The 19,809-nt window shown below is 42.0% G+C and overlaps 2 protein-coding genes across 16 annotated transcripts in view; one reads left to right on the forward strand and one right to left on the reverse strand.

Moving 5' to 3' along the window:
• The window catches only part of caska (calcium/calmodulin-dependent serine protein kinase a), a 158,017-nt gene extending 155,269 nt beyond the window's left edge, over positions 1-2,748 (forward strand). For all 15 annotated transcript variants that reach the window (XM_084908974.1, XM_084908975.1, XM_084908977.1 and 12 more), the window contains one exon: positions 1,241-2,748. In XM_084908974.1, coding sequence (XP_084765100.1) covers positions 1,241-1,417 — 177 coding nt within the window. In that variant the 3' untranslated portion in view covers positions 1,418-2,748. The remainder of the gene's footprint in view (positions 1-1,240) is intronic.
• Positions 2,749-7,133: 4,385 nt separating this feature from the next.
• Positions 7,134-19,705, reverse strand: nyx (nyctalopin). Its single transcript, XM_084908999.1, has 5 exons — positions 18,027-19,705; positions 17,765-17,829; positions 11,312-11,598; positions 10,535-10,839; positions 7,134-10,034 (listed from the first exon to the last, which is right to left on the reverse strand). Exons 2-5 carry the CDS (start codon positions 17,784-17,786, stop codon positions 9,206-9,208), a joined length of 1,443 nt encoding a protein of 480 aa, XP_084765125.1. The 5' UTR covers positions 17,787-17,829; positions 18,027-19,705; the 3' UTR covers positions 7,134-9,205.
• Between the last annotated feature and the right edge of the window lie 104 nt (positions 19,706-19,809).

Genomic DNA, 19,809 nt, shown 5'->3' on the forward strand with positions numbered 1-19,809 from the left:
CACTGTGGGTCTAACACGGTGAAACGCGTACAGTTCAGTGTGGAGCCTGTTCAGTGCTGTAGCAGACACAGGGTTGGGCTTTAAAGCTGGTGGACAGTCTGGTCTGCTGTGCTAACTTCCTGTTCCATATTTTAGTCAGCCTTTCAAGCCAGAAAACCATCTATGGCCAATTCATTAGGTTCTCTGAGTTTAATCTAACAGAGTATATAAAACCTTGTTTCAGGAGGGATGCAATGATCCCGTTTTGACCAAATCCAGAGTTACTGTAGTCTGTTCCTGTCACTACACTGCATTATCCAGTGAATTGATTCTGTTACTTAGCCTTTACTCTACTCTGATCTAAGACAAATAAAACATAATGGAGAAATGGAATCCCACTCCTCCAAAGAATATTCCTTACTGCTGTGTGTTTATGGTGTTGATGGAGCCAGCTGTCTAAAATCTCCAATAAGTGTTCGATTCATTTTTGATGAGGTAACTATGAAGGTCATATGACTGACATTTTTTAAAAAATACTCAGTGAGTACTCATCTCAATTAACATTTCATTATATTGAAATTGGGGAACAAAAGCTCAGGTTTTAACTTCCTGCTGTGAAACTTTGAGTAGGTGTAAAATTGATTGACTTGCATTTTTTTTTTTTTTTTACTTTTTTGTTTCTCAGCCCTGAAAACTTCATATTTATTTGTCCTGTACTAAATGGTAAATGGTCTGTATTTGTATAGCGCTTTACACTATACACAATCATCCACCCATTCACACACTGGTGATGGTACTAAGCTGTTGAGAGAAGAAGGTAACCTCCCCAATGTACAATGTACTGTAACTTTGTTCTGAGTATGAAGGTAAAAATCTACTAAATATACTCGTGAATTTATTGCTCCTGTCCCTAACTGAGCCTCAGCATTTTCCAATTAATGTGCTCTAAAAAGGTCTTAACGTGGCAGTGTATCATGAGCCTCCAGTGGAGGCTTTTTTGTTGTTGTATTTTTTTGTATTAGTTGTGAACCGGTCACTCTGATCCTCTCACTGATATCTTTAAATGTTGTGGATAAAATTATGGAAACTGAAAATGAGATGGTTAGTTTTAGGTATAAGAACCTAAAAATGTGGAAAATCCTGTGATAGACTTTACATCCCACAGTGTGTAGGGGCCCTAAGGATTTCTTTTTTTTTTTTTTTTGGTCCTGTCTTGCTTTCACCTTTTTTGTCATTTTCACTCCTCCTGCTCCTCCTTCAGGACGAGTCACTCCAGCGGCTGCAGAAAGAGTCGGAGATCCTGCAGAAGACCTACGCACACTACTTCGACCAGACCATCATCAACAACGAGATTGACGAGACCATCAGGCACCTGGAGGAGGCCATTGACCTGGTGTGCACTACCAGTCAGTGGGTCCCTGTGTCCTGGGTGTACTGACCCGTAACATCTCATCCGCCTTCGCGCTCTCTCCCCCTCTTCCACTTTCACTTCCCGCCAGCAACACCTCGGCCGTCTTGCCCTCTTCATAACTACAACACCGACACAGAAGACTCTAATAACAGAAGCCGACAGGGCAGCCCTCTCTACACTGCACTCGATCGGAACCGACTCAGCGTACTGTGAAAGCGTAACAGCATTCAAGCATCGGACTCTTGCCCTCGCAGATGACCTAGTCTCATAGTGTTGTATAAAAACCGAGTAAAAGTGAATATTGTCATGTCTGTACTAGCTAGGAGGCAACATTTTTGTAGATGTTTGTTTTAAAGAGACAGTAGTGCGTCCCGTCCTCTCATGTTGGTGCACCTGCAGTAACCCTCCCATCACGGCTGTTGGAGAAGGACACTGTCTGCAGATGCAGTAAAAGCACACACACTGCAATGTCTTTCATCTGTAGATGTTTTTTGTTTTGTTTTTCCCCTCTCCAGCTGTTAGTGCAGTCACACGCACCTTTGGACTACCGGGTACTGTCTCTTCTAAATAAATCCATAAATGGTTTTAGAGATTTGAATGAGGTTATCATGCATGTGGACATTTGCAAGCTTCCATGCTGTCAGTCAGTGTTCCCCGTGTCCCTCTGTAAACCCTCCGAGAATTAAAAGAAGACAAAATATATATATATATATATATATTACCAGAAAGAAATTAAAAAAAAAAAAAAGAAAACATTCCAGCTCTTTGGAAAAGTGAACTCAACCAAAAGGAAAACAAAAATGTTAAAAATAAACCAAGAGTGACTGAGCCAGATGTTGACTTGACACCTATGCACATCCCTTGCATTTCAGGTGATGTTTCTAAATTTCTAGAATTATCGACCATGTAAGTGAGATGTGTTTGTATTTAAAAAAAAAAAAAAAAAAAAAAAAAAAACAGGAAAAAAAGGAAGAAATCTAATAAAAGTTTTGATTTTTTTTTTTCTCTTTTTGATTTATCGTACACCTAGTTCAACATTTGCCATTTCCAAACTGTGATGTCCAAGAGTGTAAGTGTTTCAATCCAGTTTAAAAAGCAGTGATAGATGAGATCTGTCTTGAAACTGTAACCGTGTGCAAAGCAAGTGCACGCTTTACTTTGTGCAGAGCTGACGGCTTCACAGAGGATGAGGAGGCCGTGCGTGCCGCTGAATAACCACATACAGTATATGAATATGACTGCCCCTCGGGTGTAAATGACTCCACAATGATGCAGGTTCTTCGGTATGAACAGTTTTTTTTTTTTTTAAATATATTTCCTTTTATGTGTTGGAAAATTAAACTTGAAGTGTCTCTTCATTTCGTTCTTTTTGCAGCGTCACATGAAAAGCATCTCTTCTAAAATCTGGCAAAGACCTGCTCAGGGTGGTGCTGGTCACGTTGTACGTGTATCATTTAGTATTAAAAGCCACAAAAATGCACTAATGTGTGACGTTCACTCAGAGATGGAGAAAGATGTAAGGAAGGGGTGAGAAATTGTTTTCATAGATAGGGACTTCTCACAAAGTGATGGTCGATAAGCTGGAAACTCAAAGGTCACATGAAAAAATGGATATTCAAATTATATAATAATAATCTTCAGTTTCAGTTGCCAGCTTTATGCTGGGTTAGAGGCTGGAAGATAGCCATGATAACTCGTCTAGTGTCTGCTCATATATTGGGGAATGTGGCTCTTTGCCAAAAAGCAGTAAACCTCGGAGCACTCACAGCACCAGCAGCCTGTCCAATTCAATTTTATTTATGTAGCGCCAAATCACAACAAAAGTCGCCTCAAGGCGCTTCATAGCGTCCACAAAGAAAGCAGATCTCGTAGAGTTCACAATACAAATGACTTTTTCTGAATGGGTTATTCTAAGCTGATATTTGGAGGCCCATGAACTTTATATTACTTTTTTTTTTTTTTTTTTAAGTATTTTCCCCGTTCCTTAGTTTTTAAATGATTTTTCCATTGTTTGTTTGGGTTTTTTTCACACACTTCAGATCAAATACATTTTAAAAGATAACTCCAGATAAATACAATATGCAATTTTTGATTGATGAATTCATCTATTAAAGGAAAAACCCTATTCATACCTGCATTTTTCATTGAGCCAGGCTAGTTGCAAAATCATGTTTGTATAGATGTTTATGGGAAATCTCAGACCAGTGTCTACGTCTAACTTGGCTAATATTTACATTTACTGAACTTTTACTTTAGTTACCTCCAAACTCGCTGACGTAAAAAGTCCAAAATGTAGGTAGTATCTTAAGACCTGAACTCTCTCATGACATGCATTTTTAATGAATGTAGAAACAAAGAATTAACCAGATTTTTTTTTAACCTGTTTTTTGTTTATGACAAAAATGAGATCCACATATGAGGACTTTCATCTTAAATTTCATTAGAACAGTGGCAGTATAATGTCTTCATAAGTGGATATCAAGCCCTTGTAGAGCAAAATTAAGTGTTTTGGTCTAGACAACCCAAAATGTGATGTCCACATATGTGGACGCCAGGTCCTAGGAGGTTAAAAAAGGGATGGGCTAACTGCCATTACACACCAAGTGTGTAAAAACGACAGAAAATTAAGAAGTTTTTGCAACGTATGTTTCAGTGTGAAAAAAAAAAAAAATCAGTCAACATCAAGGTCCTGACAACTGAGACTTTGGCTTCATCCAGTTCTCACCACAAGACACCAGCAGGGAGAATTTTGAGGTTTGATTCTGGAGCTAAAGCTGTGTCATGACCGCTTTCATACATATTTCAGGATGTCAGTGACGCAGTTTGAACTCTTGTTAAGAGTTGGGAACAGAGAAATCGTTTCAGAGAGCCGCCTGCTTCTGAGGTAAAACAGTATTGTTTCATTATTCCCAGATCCCTGTCTGTTTAAAACAAGTGTGTGTTTTTGAGCTACGAGCAGATTTTCAGACTGGGAACATACGTCCATCTTATTTACACAGTAAATAGTCCAAAGGACCACATTAAAGTTGGTTTCCTGTAAGAAATGCTTTGTGCACATCCCTCCAGCTTCAGCACTGCCTGTGAGTAACTGCAGCTCGATCCAAACCAATGAATCCAGGCAGGTGCTTTCTGGGCTGATCACATGTTAGTTTTATTGCAGCATAAAATCAAAAGGTTCATACTACACTTTACTGCAATACTAGATTTTTAATTCACATTTACTACGTTTTGAAGTAGCTCAAAGTGAAGCCAGCTGCAATTATTTACTATGATTTTAGGTAGTTTAGTGCAGTGGTTCCCATCCCAAACACTGAGTATCTAAAGCTCTATGGACAAATCTGCTTTTAGTTTTAAGACTTTTGTCTAATCCTGATTTCACAACTACATTTGAACTAAAAATGCTCAAATCTTGCTCAAATCATCTGCCTAATTATAGAGATCACCTTGTTCTGCCAGAGCCGTTCTCTTCCATCAGAGTCTCAACGTGCGCCTCAGAACATTGGCAGGAGATCCTTTAGTTCCTGCAGGCTGAGAGGTGTGCATTCGTTGGATCAGCCTGGTTATGGTGAGGTCAGACCGGGAAAACGTGTACACATAAAGCAGAGAGGCGGTACCAGCAGCAAGGGCAGATGAGGCAGACCACAGTGGATAAAAAAAAATATAACGGGCATGGATTATTGAGGCCAGATAGGGTCATTACACAAAATCTCCCCAAAAGGAGAAGCCACAGCCTGAAGGATCACGTCCATCTATCCAAGTTTCATACTGGCAAACTCAGGAATACCTTGATGGATATGGCCCCAAAATCCTCTTCTTAACTCATTAGATTTTGGTGGTTAAGGCCAGTGTGAAAAGGTTACACATCATTGTAATGTTCTGCAAAACACACTTCTGGCCTTCATTCAGCAGCATAAGTAGGGAATGGAGGAGGAAACAGCAACAGGAAGCTGTGTTGTTTCACACAGCATGCATTCACGCTGCACTGCAGAGAGAAAAACGTGTTATCTATTGCATTTCCCAATATATTTTTCATATCAAACAACTGGCTAATTTAAATGTTTCAGATGCAAATGACCTTGTTACTCTTCACCTTGTGGCACATATGAAGATGAAGTTAATCATGTATTTATGTGTGTATGTGCATGCATCGTTCCACCAGAAAGAAAAGCCTGACTTTTAGTTAAAGTCACGCATAATAAATGGAGTCCAGCATGTCATACATTCCTGAGGCTTATATACCTCAGGTGAATGTGCATTAAGCTGACCTCTCTGTTGAAACACTGCATTTGGTGATTTCAATCAATGCAAGTGAGCGATTAGAGTCCTCCAGAGCTGAAACCTGTGGTTTGCTGTTGAATAATCCCATAGCATTAACGTCAGGGGAAAGAAAAACAAGGAGCAGTTGACAGGACAGCTGTGGTTCGTTTTCTTTTTTTAAATTCATTTTTTATCAGGTATGGATGTTAAATATCTCACAGTTGATGTGTTACCTAAGCAAGAAGAAGAAAAAGAATTGATTTTTTAAATCTGGCTTCTTCACCTTCTCTGAAAGCCCCACACTGATTTAAAGTGAACAGCCCTGGGAGTGGGGGAAAATGTACAATGACCACGCTCCTCTCACACACTTTTATCACTGAGGTGGAGGCAGAGATCCAGCTTGGATCAACAGTGAAGAACGTGAAGGTTTGTTGAGTCTGACACAGAGAAATAAAATATTAACATTCACTTCATGCAGAAGTTTTGATGTAGCTTTTTTGGCACTTTAATCACCGCAGGGCAAGTGTCATCTGATTTTATTAAATGCAAGAAAACTCACATGAAAATATTTTAGATGGATGTATTGCCAGGGGAAAAGTTTCCCATTTAAGGTGATACAACTTTGTGGCAAATTGTTGCTTATATATTCAGCATTTACAGATGCTTTATAACCTTGGTTCTCTGAGTGAGAGATGGCAAACTTTGTTCACCACTTCAGGCCAACTTTAAGAGTGAGCCATCACAGACATCTCCATAGACCTTCATATTTAAATTACCAGCTGACACACATGTGCAAGTGTAAACAATAGCTATTCATTGGGCTTCACATTTTCTAACTGGAGTCACTGAACTTGATCTTATACCCGTATGTACCATGAGGGATTATTTTAATGTAGTTATATGGTTATGTGGTTACTAACAGACCTGTAAGTTTGGCTTTCAGTTTTGATGAGTTGCACTGATTAGCAACTATCTGTGTCTATGAAAAACAAAATACAACAAAGCTAACTGGCTATAGCTGAAATTAAAAGAAAAACAAAAGAAAGTGCTACAACTGAGATTTCAAGTCAGGACACTGTAGTGGTGAATTAGAAATGAGATCTCCATTTGTTGTGTATCATTGCCACCTTTACAAAGTCAGTGTGTTTTGGGGCTCCACCAACTCCTGAGGGAACTAGCTGCTGCTTTAGCTGCTAAATGCTCATTTCGTTGGTAAGCTAGTCTCTAACACTATCTATCAGACTGTTGGTAATGCAATAACAGAGTATATAGTCATTATGTGATTGCAAGAGTCCTGACTTTTCATTGACAATCCCAGTTATTATATCTTAATAGAGCATTTTGATTGATAGGCTGCAGCTCCACCAGGCTTCCCTTTAACTCGCTGAGGTCTGAGTCATCATGGGTGACAAACTGTACTTTAAAGAAGGCCAAAACTGTCTTTTTTGTGTCAGTTAGTTTGTGATTGCCATGACTTTGGAGAATATTTTAATAAAAAGAAAATATATATATATTCTGTTTCCTTAGGATTAGATTAAAGCTGAATGCTGTATGGCAACAGAGGGTTAAAACTTTAGACATGACAGTCTGAGTGCATAATTCCCAGATGACTGCTGTTTATCCTCGAGACCTGGGCTGCTTTGTTGATTTTGAATAATAATACAGTTGAACTAGAAGATTTACTTAATCCTGTGGTCTGAGACATCATCAGTGACATCTACAACCCTATGTCACTTTTGTTTGTATTAAACTGTTTTCTAAATCTTGGCGATCGGAAAATGAGCAAATTAATCATTCTAATTGGCAAACATGTGCCCTTCTCCAAAATACAGGGTTAGGAGAACGTTGGCACCTATGATGACTTAGACCTCAGAGAGCTAAACAAGCATAGCCCTGCCACCATGCACAAATATGACCACAGGTAGTAAAATATTCAAAGCACCAGTAAGTAACAACACTCAGTGCATTATGGTGCAGTAAAAGTTGTTAAGATAATTCCAACATGTTATCTGTTGAGAAGTAAATTTAATCTCTAAATGTACTATTCTATTTGCTATGATTCTTATGTGTGCTGTACTGAACAATCCTGTTACTACATCACATATGTTACATGATATGTCCATGAGATATGAAATAATGTTTCTAATCTTCAAAGCAGAAGGATTTTCCCCTTGATCACAGTTTCTGTTGTTTCCAGTTCATTTCCTAGAAAGGTTTAACATGTAATCATAAATTCTTGGAAAGGTGCCTGGAAATTCCACTGACTACAGATGATGTTATATTAATTAATGCAAGTCTGTCATAGCTGTTATCACATTAGAAATTTGTTCAGATATGAACCTTTGCAGCCCTGCGACAGACTGGCGATCTGTCCAGGGTGTGCCTCTCCTCCCGTTCCCATGACAGCTGGGACAGACTCCTCCTGCTCCCCTGTGACCTGGAATTCGACGAGCAAAAGAAAATGTTGAGAGCGAGAGGAACGAGGTGCGACATCAGCCTCCTCGCTTGTCTTAGTCCCAGCATAATCCCACATTAACGAGCCAAAGAGGCCACTGGGCGGATTAAGTGAAACGGGTCAACCCCTCGACTGATGCTGAAAGGAGTCACTGAGCCAGCACATTGAAAGCTTAATTATTTATTTTATTTAGAAAAATAGATTTTGACAAAGCATTGTGTCTAATAACAAAACTGAACTGCACCACAGGCTGTCTGACCAAACTACTCACACTCACCGGGGTAGAAAGAAAGCAGTCGCCTGTGTTATGGTATGTCAGCCACACAAAGCACAACAGTGTAAGTGTGTACATATGCATTAAACATGCTTTGACACTGCCCCCCCTCCATCCACAATATATGGCAATGACTCACCACAGTCCCTGTATAGAGAGAGATTATACCCATGCACTAGAGGCAAAGATAAAGTCCGTCTGTGTTACTTTATAGCACACACAAGCAGCGACGACACCGACCCGCGTGCGGTAAGAAGATTAATGCATTTGTGGAAAAGCTGCAGAGCCTACACACAAAAAAGAGCGGACGTGTGTTTAGGAGATAACTACAGGAGCTCTCATCTCCTTTAACATTGTGAACGAAAATACAAAAACAAAATAGTCGGACTATGTAACGCTATGAATATTACATCATAATTAAAATGACGACTTATGCAACAAAAAAACTAGATGTTAGCTTACACAGTTTGAGTTTCATTGCCACTGCAATTGCACAGATGAATCCTGCCGCTGTACAGATTTGTATATGAACGAGGAGGAGCATGATCACATATGAAGTAGTATATATAAATCTTTAATCTATAACCAGTATGGTAAACCACATCCAGTCCTTCTTACCTGAAAATATTCAGTTCCCCCTGTTTGTATTTTACCAGGAAAACAATCCCAAAATCCTACATCAGAGCATTAACACACGCAAACATGAATAGCAACCCTTTTATATTCGCATGAATAAATAAAACCATCTTTTAGCTCGGGAGCATTTTTTTTTAAAAATCTTCCCATGTTCCTCATGTGGATCATGAAGTAGATCTCATCTCCACTGTTCTCACGTGCAGTACAGAGAGAAAAAAAGATCTGACTGGCCAATCAAACCCAAGCTGAGCCACATCACAATGAAGCAAAAAAGAGACTCGCTTGGCCAGGCCCGTTGACCTGTGACCCCTGCAGAGAGCTGCCCATCCTCGCTCTCAATCAGGGTCCCATTGCGGAGGCTCTCTGTGCCGTTCCCCATCGGATCCCCGAACTCCGGGTGGATCAGTGTGAAAATGAGGCTTTTGAAGCGGTTCTCTGTGGTGGAGGCGATCTCCGAGGAGGCCGTAGTTAGGTTGAGATCGGCGGGGTCCACACATGTGCCGTTCACCTCGGCGAAGACCACCTCACCGAGATCCAGTCCGGCCACAGAGGAAGGTGAAGCGCAGGGGATGTCCCGCACCAGCTTGTAGTTTTCCATCCACTCCTTCAGCCACTCAAGGGAGCAGTCGCACTCCCAGGGGTTTCTGAAGAGGTAAAGCCGGCCCAGGAAGTAGATGGGCTGGAAAACAGGGAAGGGAAGGGTGGTAAGATTGTTGCTGTTCAGGTGGAGTGTGATTAGGCTGGTCAGGTTCTCAAAAGTGCCCTCCTCGATGTATAGCAGCTGGTTCCTGTCTAGGTACAGGACCTCCAGCTCCACCAGGTCACTGAACCAGGTCTTGGACAGGTTGGTCAACTGGTTACCCCCGAGGTTGAGCATCTTGAGCCGGCTGAGGCCTTTGAAGGCGAGCTTGGGCAAATCAGACAGCAAGTTGTCATTGAGGTAAAGGTTCTCCAGCCGTGTAAGGTCCTGGAAGGCCTGCTCATGGATCACGTTGATGCGGTTCTCCTGGAGGTTCAGGTACCTGAGAGAGATTAAGATGTTTGAAAGAATGAACTGGTTTACACAATAAGAGAAGATCAGTGGCTGTGTTAGATTTAGACAGCCTTTCTTTGCTACCAATATTCAGTTTGTCATGCTTTTGCTTCAGCACAGAAAATCGCACATGCTACCTTAGGCACTGCAGACTCACACCAGGAACCACACCTGCACAAAATAATTTTCTTCCATGTCATCTGTAAAATCTCTGAAAACAGGATGGAAGTAGTGCATGAACTAAGGATGAATACACAAACTTTTAACTGCTGAATGCTTAGTTCAAACAGAAGATGAACTGAGCGTGCAATGAGACCCTGCATGAGATAAATAAGCAGTATTTTGAACTGTGACTGTGGAATAAAAATCTGTAGCTGGAAATAAGCATAGCAGGTCTGCTTTAAGAGTTTATGCAAAACCTCAGTCAATAAATGAATGCCTGGTTGTAGCTATGTGACTTCATGCATGAGCTTGGAGCCTGTGGCTTACTTGAGGCTACCCAGGCCCAGCAGGGAGTTGTAGGCCACTGCCTCTATCTTGTTTCTCTCCAGATAGATGTGAGTCAGATTTTCCATGCCTCTGATGGCCCCCGGGATCCTCCTGAAGTTGTTTTGGAAGCAGAGCAGCTCCTTCAGTGCCGTTTGCTCTATAAAGATACGATCAGGGATGCTGAACAGGTTACAGTCGGACAAGTCGAGGTGCACCAGCTTCTTCAGCCCTGTGAAAGTTCGTGTGTGAAGGTAGCTGATGTACTCGTTGTGCGCCATTTTCAGCTCCACCAAGTTCGAGAGGCCCTGCGTGACAGAAGCTGTTAGTCAAGTCTGAAAACTCTAAAAATATAAAAATGAATTTTAACAAATCTAGTAAAGATACAGTAGTGCTTGAAAGTGTAGATTTTTTTTTTGTATTTCTGCATGTTGATGGGTTTCCTCACATGATCATTCAGGCAGTTTATAAATATATGTATATATCTATATATATATATATTTTGTGGGGATGATTTACACAGGATCTTATATAAATTCTCTACATGTTATGAAACTGGTGAGGATGCTTCCTTATTCGCTTGTATTTTCTCTTTGATTTCTGGTAGTTTTTGTTTAATCTCTGGTCTGTTAAACTCCCCAGGTCAACAAAGTAATGCTAGAAGGAAAGAAATTTTCAGCATTTCCATAGCAGGAGACAAACTGACCTCTGGATAGAAACCTGTTTGTTACGTGTTTGTATTTTTGGTTACAAAATCCTTCAGCAGAACATTCAGCAAACCTTAAAGGCTCCTGGGGTAATGAAGGAGATGTTGTTGTGGTCCAGAGAGAGAGACTTGAGGGAGGGCAGGGTACCAAAGGCCCTTTCTGACAAGAACTTGAGCCTGTTTTTGTCCAGGTTGATGGCGGAGGCCTCACATGGAAACTCTTTGGGCAGCTCAGCCAGGCCGGAGCGGTCGCAGAGCACGCTGCAGCTCTTCTCCTGCGTGCAGGTGCAGGATGGTGGGCAGGCGCGAACACAAGCCCACCGTGCCAGCACCGCCTGAGGCAGCAGGCAAAGCACAGAGACTGAAAGGAGGACAGGATGGGTGTTATTTCAGAGTGTGGTGGTACTTTCAGTATTTTTACAGGAATTGAAAAGCTTGTTCTACACATATGGTGAAAGAGTGTTGACTTTTGGAGGCCTAATTCTAACTAAACAAGTGCACTAAGTAAGAAATGTGAGCTAATGCATACTAAATGAGCCACCAAAAAGTCAACTGGTGTTAATATTGTTGTCTATGATGTCATCTTATGTACTATTAACAATATTTTCTTTTTTTTTATTAATCAGGTCATCGGATGATTTGAAATTAAAAGTGACACAAATATATACATTGTATAAATTTATACCATGTTGTTTCTTTATTTCATTTGTCTACTCTGTCTTTAACTAAATATTTAGGCTGCAGTGTTTTTCATAACTGTTTTTTTAAATGTAGTCAATGAATTAAAAAAAAATCACATTAAAAAATATAATGAAACAAATTAAAAAAAAAATAAAGGACAATAAGCTCTACTTGTTGCAATATAATCTAGTTTAGAGTTGTGAAAGAAGTTTTAGCAGCAGATTTTCATCACCCTGACGCCGCACCTTTCTGTAGTATGACCCTTTTCAAACTACAGGGCTTTACCACATCCCCTTATATCAAGCCCTATTATAATTATTATTATATAATGCTTCAGTTTCTCTATATCAAGACAGAAAACCTTTCACACTCCTGCCCATTTTAAAAAAATCATCAGTTGCACAATGTAACAAAAGGAGTTGGGCTCATAACTTGTTGGAGCAACTTTTTGTAGTTTTGTCATTATACACCATCACAATCAACACACGAATGGTTGCAAACCTTCAACTTTAACTGAAAGGGTTTTACAAAACTTTTCCATGAATTGTTTTGGAATTGCATCCCCTATTTCCAGTCAAAAATTAACTGGAAAATTGCCTAACAAGCAGTTTCGTGGTCAGGTGAGGCCATGAAACTGTATCATGACAAATGAAGCAGACATAATATCTGAAGTTCAAAGTGTTTAATCTTTATTTTATAGCTTTTCGTTGTAATTTTAAATATCAGGCCAAAAGAGATGTTGATAAAAGTTAGGGAGGCCATCATTACTGACTGGTGTAGAGTCAACAACCTGTCTCTGAACGTGGACAAAACAAAAGAGATGATTGTTGACTTCAGAAGAGCACAGAGAGATCACTGCCCACTTAACATCAATGGATCCTGTTTGGAGGTCATCAAGAGCACCAAATTCCTTAGTTTGGAGAAACTCTTCTGGTCCCTCAACACCAGCTCCGTAACCAAGAAGGCCCAGCAGCGTCTCTACTTCTTGCGGAAACTGAGGAAAGCCCATCTCGCACCATCCATTCTTACCACCTTTTACAGGGGGACTATCGAGAGTGTCCTAAGCAGCTGCATCACTGTCTGGTATGGTAACTGCACTGTATCACAGGAACTCACTCTGCAGGAGGGGGAGATATAGAAGAGGTGGAGGAAGATCTCAGCCTGGGCGTCTATTGTCTTGTGTAGTCTGGAAGATGAGTGGATGATGGGGTGGGTGCAGTTTTCTCTGTGGTGGGGTCGGGTGTGCTGTCCCGGGCTCTGTGGGGCCAGGCGGCGCTGCTGAACTGGGCCCCGGTCCGGATGAGCCTGGGCCCCCCTTTCCCTGGCGGGTATGGCGAGTATGGGGGTGCCTACTGGGGTCAGCGGGGGAGCTGGCCCCAGGGAGGGGTCACTTGCCCCTCCCTTCCTTCCCTCCCCATCTCCAGCTGCCTCCCTCTTCCCGCTCCACCACAATCACCCACACATGCAGGGCCTTGGGGTAAAGGTGTGTCACCAGGGTGCAGGGGAGGCATCCCCCCCACTCTGTCCCCTTCTTGCTGCCTGTGCCTCAATTTTATCCCACAACTTAGACATTCCCATTACTGACACTCTCATAACACATACATATAGGATCTTGGGGGTGGGCACACTACACGGAATCCAAAAGACCATCAGGGTGTACAACCTCACCCCTGGCGTCGTTGCCCACCTCTCAATTTTAAATACACGTAGACACTGAGGGCTATCAGGAGGGGCTATGCGCTTACCTGCTGCTCTCTGGCAGGTAGCTCCATGTCCTCCTGGGTTTTAAATGCACCTTAGAACACACATGCATCAACACTACATATGAGTGAGCGGAGGGAGGTTTGGAGTCCTCACACACCCCCGTTCTCTGCAGCCTGTTGGAGCGGGGGGGCTGGGAGGAGAAGTTGGCCGTCCGACTGGGGTCTGGAATGTGGGGCCTCCCTGCTGCTGCCGAGTCGGGGCAGTCTGCTTCTCTCCACCCCAGGGAAAAGGGTAACACTACCTGGGTCTGGGTGCAGTTTCCCCCTCCAGGGGCAAGGGTACCTAGACCCGGGGCTTAGAGTACGCTTGGGGAGTGTGATTGTGTGTACAGTGTCTCTTTATGTCTGTCTCCACATTGGGTGAGTGTTGAGTAATTGCATATGAGAGCATGAGGGTGGGAATGGATGTTTGTATCTGTGTGTGCCTGTATGTCTGTGTCTATATGTCAGGTCGGGTATCAGACGCCACCTCTCTGGGGACATCTCAGGCCCTCCAAGGTATGGAGGCCTATCTCCCCCCACCACTTCCCCTGCCAGTGCGTTGGTGGTTCTTTGTGTCCGGGGATGGCCGCCCAGGTACACACTGGCTCACTCCTTGGTGGCTGCTTGTCGGGGCCTGGAGCCTGGGGCTCGCTCGGGCCACTTCGGAGGTGGGGTGCCCTTGGCCTCTCAGCCTGGGGCTCGGTCACTCTGGCACAGCTGGCTGCCGGCGGAGCTCACGGGCACGTCACTGCAACCCCCCCCTGGCTTCTGCTCTGCGGCTGCTGAGTGACCCCTCATCTGGGACTCTCCTCAGCTCTTTCCGGGATAGTGGCGCGGTCGCCCCTCTGTTGGTCTTCCTTGGTCTCTTGTGTTCTGAGGGCCTCTGGATGTCTGGAGTTTTGATCTCCTCCATACCTGCTTCATGCCCTGGAGGACGGGGCTGTGGCTCCCCACACCCTCTAACAGATCATTACATGAAGGAACCTTTTAAATACAAGCGCGCTCATGCTCACAGGTGTACACACGGGTGCTCACACACACAAACTACACCCTTTTTGGCTCCTACCTCAAAGCACACTGTGCGCTGTCGATCTTACGTGCTGCACAATAATGTTTAATATTTAGTATTTACTGTTTTATTCCCATAGATCATCGTGATGTTGTTTATTATGTTGCTCTTTTTTTTTCTTCTGCTTGTTTTCTCTTTTTTCTTTCTCAACAGGTGATCCAGGTGATTGATATATGTATTTTATGTCTGCTTATTTTGTTGGTTTTTGTTTTTTGGCCATTATCCCCGTCCCTCTTCTCCGCTGTTTTTCTTTCCCTCTTTCTTTCTCCCCTCTTCCCTCCATCACGGACACTTATAGCACCCGCTCCATCCGCAAAGCCACCAGCATTGTGGAGGACCCCACACACCGCTCACACACACTCTTCACCGTGCTGCCTTCTGGAAAGAGGTACCGGAGCATCCGGGCCCTCACTACCAGACTACAGAACAGTTTCTTCCCCCAAGCTGTCAGACTCCTGAACACTCAGTGACTGGACTGACACACACGCACACCTTCATACATGTCACTACCAAGCACTTATCTGCAGTATCTCACACTCATACACACACACACCTACAGACACCAAGTTACTTTTGCACAATACTCAGCATTTTGCACATTTCCACTGCACTGTCTTGTGTCTGTATCGTCCTGTTCTGTCTAGTGTTGCACTGTCTTATCTTGTTTATTTTTGCAATTTTTTCGCAAATTGCGCTTTACGTAGTCCTGTGTTGCCTGTTATATGTCATATGTAGTAGTACTCTGTACTGTACCACTGTACATGGTTGAAATGACAATAAAAGCCACTTGACTTGACTTGACATTAGATTAAAAACCAAAACAAACCTTTCAGAGAGACTGTGAAAACTTTAGAAGTGGCCAAATCAATGATCTGACACATTGTTAAAAAAAAAAAAAGAATAAACTGACCAGCTCAGCAGCACCAAAAGGCCTGAAACATTACGGAAGACAACCAAAGGGCGTGATGACAGAATTATTTTCATGATTAAGAAAAACAACTTCTAACTAACTGAAAAACATTCTCGAAGAGACAGGAGTCCACTGTCAAAGTTTACAATTAAGAGGCACTTTCATGAAAGGTAAAACCACCGGTTCCACTCACTCAGATTAGACTTTGCTTTAATGTGTGATTGTCAGCCTAGCTGCTGTGTTTTGGACTATTTAAGAACTACTTTACATGCAGAAGTGCAGGCAAAAAGTCTAAACAACAATCTGAATAACTGTGTACTAAGTTTTCACAGAAGTTTGATTTTTGCTGTGTTTCTTGGATGAAAGAAACAAAATTGGATGAGCTATTAGAGGCATTTCAAAGGCAGATAATCTGATATTGCTTGGAGGCCAGTGGAATGACTGACCTTACATGCACTTCACTGTTCATTCATTGAGTCATGCGTTTCTTGATCATGTATTCTAAGTACATTTGGAAATTGGAATTTGTAAACACCATGAATGGTACATGAATATGATAGCTATTTCTAGTATAAAATAAATGTATGCTGCTTTATCTGACTTGTCATACTGCTCAGCCACAAACCATCCATCCATTCTCTTCTACTTTCCCTTTCTCGGGGGCAACAGCCTAAACCAAGGGTGTCCAACTCCAGGCCTCGAGGGCCAGTGTCCTGCAGGTTTTAGGTGTGTCCTAACCCAGTAGGACATGCCCAGAGCGCCTCGTCCAGGAGGCAGCCAGGAGGCATCCTAATTAGATGTGCAAATCACCTGAACTGGCCCTTCCAGATGGCTGTACCTCATCCTTTTTGTGAGCCCATTCAACCACCATTCAGAGAAAGTTCATTTCCAACACTTGTATTCATGATCTGAACTTTTTTCACCACAACAGATCAGGGCACTGTCTGCAGTGATCCAATCTGTCCGTCAAGTCCTGGCACTTGTGAACAAGACACAAGATACTTGAACTCCACCACGTTGGGTCAGCCACCTGGAATGGCCACCTCACCTTTTTCTACTGAGAACCATGGCCTTGGACATGGAGCTGCTAATTCTCATTCCTGCAGTTTTATACAAAGCTGTGAACCACTCAAGTGCAAGCTAGAGAACAAAATCTGCTGAGGACAACAGAACCACGTCATCCACAAAAAGTAGAGACGAGATCCTGAGGCCACCAAGGCCACCAAGGTGGAATCAACAAAAAACCCCAAAAAACTTTACAGGTTTTCCTTTTGTTGCTGTTGTTGTTTGTTGACAATTAATTTAATTTTTTTTGATCGTTTATTAATTACAGAAATTATTTTTATACATCCAAAAATTGGTCAGAAATACTGTGACAGATTCAAACAACAGACAGGATTTTTAAAAAACTGCTTGACTAAGATACAACATAATCATTAAAAATATTATAAGAGGCAAAACGACTAACCTTGAACATAAATTTTAATTATCATTGTTGAACAATAACAGTAATACAATATAAAATACTATTTATCCAATCTGGGAAATTCTGTATATGTGTACCCCACTACAAGCACATTTCATGACATGTGTTTCATAATATTTCCTATTCAGAGTCCCTTTATTTGTTATTTCTACATATTACTGTACATGAAAACAATATTGTTCGACTCAAACTTTTCACAAGTTTTTGATGTCTTTGATTCATCAAATCCTTCAAAGTCTACTATCACCAGTAAATAAAAAGATATAATGAATTAAAAATAAATAAATACATCTTTGATATTAAAAAGATTTTGCATCCACAGCAGGACACTGCTGCTTAACTAAAGACTAGATGTTTGAGTCACGTCGATGTGTGGCCCGAAGGCTAAACTGGCTGTTTGAAACGATGATGTGATTAACAAAGAAGAGCTTATATCAGAGATTAGCTCCACAACAATAAGTATTGTCTGCGCCTGTGCTTTCACTCTTGATCTGGTTCACATTAGCTCGAATTCAGCCCTGCCTTGCAGTTTGATCGGTCAGTCTTTGATGGAGCCACAGCAATTCTGAAAGCAGGAGAAGAAACTAAGCCAAATGAGCCCAGAAACAGTGGAAGAGAGAAGAGATTGAGACTGACCAGTGAAAATAATGACAGTCATTACTGTAGCCGCTCATCTGGGACATGCCAGGATTAACGGAGGTCTGAAATGGCACAAAGAGAGATCTTAATGATGAACAATTATGAGTTATACAAATGCTGCTGGAGGTCTTTAGATGATCTAGTGTGGTTGGATAGTTTTATCTGTTAACGACAGGAAACCACAGACAGTCGGTCTTTACAGCAATGCTAAATTTACAGCAAATCACAGAGGAAATCCAAGAAATTCAAAGCAACATACCTGTAGCTCTTTCCACAAAGTTGCATCCATGTGTACCAAACGTCACTGCCCAAATAATCATGCATGTGTCCATCCCATGTCAGTCCACAAAGGGCACCTTCAACAGCATCACTGAGCGAGCTGAGCAGAAGCTTCTGCCTGCCACGGTTCCCCAACAAAAAATGCTGCATTTTTTTACCCTTCATCCACCCCACTTCACCAAATGCGCGTGCGTGTGCCTGTCTGCGTTTATGATGGAAAACACACATCAAAAAGCCATCTCTTAATGGCAGTCAAATCCCCTGGGTAGAGTGGAGTGATGGAGAGCGGATGGCAGGATTACAGAAGTAAAGTGAACCTCTGTCATATCAAACTGCAGAGACAGAGCAGTGAATGTTGGATGTCAAACTTATGAAAATAATGCAGATGCTGAAATGGAACAGACATTTATCGAGTCGTCACTGCTGGGTCGGAGAGAAGCGATTGAGAGCACTTAGTTAAATAAGGCTGCCTGTGCCATACAAGCTTCATGGATCAGCATCCTTCCCCATATCTGAGGCCCTTAAATGACCCTAAAACCTCATTCTCACAACATGACACAGAAATTATACAACAGGCTTTCAATGGGTGTCACTGACTTAGTGGTTATGAAACCTACTCAGCACATTAGAGACCATGTGACCTTTTAAGAGTAACATGAAAACCCCTGAAAATTGGACTGAACATGCTTTTCATGTAGGATGAAAGATATATATTCGTTGTGTGTCCTGACTGCCTAAAAAGCTGCCACAGATGGCCAAAGTAGAGACCATCTGTAGAGGACTAAAACACAGGTCAGTTTTTTTTCTTTATTTTATTAGAATGGGTTTCACTAGAAGAAGGTTCTACACACAAGCTTCCCATGCTCCTTGAACATGTGGTTCTCCACAGTAGGTGGAGAGAATATTAGCATACAGGGAAGGGCAGCCCTCTAAATCTAGGTCATGCCTGAGATTTAGGTCACGTGTCTCGATGACTGAATTCAGCGACCTCATTGCTGTGCACTGGCATGAAAACATAATCAACAACCTGACTTCGTCTTTGTAGCTGTGAGTGAGGTATTCAAACTTTCTAAGATGTACTGCATTCACACCATGTGAATTTGCTCCTGTATACCACTACACTGGATATTAAATCAAGTGCAGACTTAACTGAAGGGATTTTACAAAGAATTACATAACCTGTTTAACAATTAGACATTTTTACGCATAGTTACCGTTTGTCAAAGGCTTGAAATTAATTGGAAAATTGATGGACAAGCAGTTTCATGACCACATGAGGCCTGTTCCCTCATTACGGCATTAACAAATCAAATCGATAAAAGATCAGGAGTTGAAATGTTATTTGTATTTGGTCACTGGAACTCCAATTAAACCTGTCAGAGACAAGAAGCTTTCAAGGAGGAAGGCATATCCACTGTCAGTCTGCAACTGAGAGACAGCTTCATGAGTGGGAGCACCGTTCAGTCCTCTTAAATGTGTGCAAGCAGCCAGAAACCTGAATATTTGACTAGAAATGCTTAGTAGTTAAGTTGTAATAGAAAGCAGCTCAAGAAATACTTAAGACCATTAAAAATGTACTCAAGTACAAGGGAAGGGAACTGCAACAGTAAACAATGGCATCCCGCTTGCCCCGTTAATGGATCAGCTGTAGACACGCACCTGTGATTAGACTGAGAATAAGCTGGAATCCCAGCAAATACAAAACCAGAGAGGTGACACATTGAGCTCAGCAGAAAAACAAAAAAATAAAAATAAAAAAAATC

The sequence above is a fragment of the Perissodus microlepis genome, chromosome 16 (assembly GCF_051167445.1).
Source record: "Perissodus microlepis isolate ML-2025 ecotype Zambia chromosome 16, ASM5116744v1, whole genome shotgun sequence".
In the NCBI taxonomy this organism is placed as follows: Eukaryota; Metazoa; Chordata; class Actinopteri; order Cichliformes; family Cichlidae; genus Perissodus; species Perissodus microlepis.

Excerpts from the sequence above, each read along its gene's own strand:
- nyx (XM_084908999.1), bottom strand. The coding sequence starts at position 17,786 with ATGACTGTCATTATTTTCACTG. Across the intron at positions 11,599-17,764 it reads GACTGTCATTATTTTCACTG|TCTCTGTGCTTTGCCTGCTG; the intron begins GTCAGTCTCAAT and ends TCCTCCTTTCAG. Across the intron at positions 10,840-11,311 it reads TTACCCCAGGAGCCTTTAAG|GGCCTCTCGAACTTGGTGGA; the intron begins GTTTGCTGAATG and ends TCTGTCACGCAG.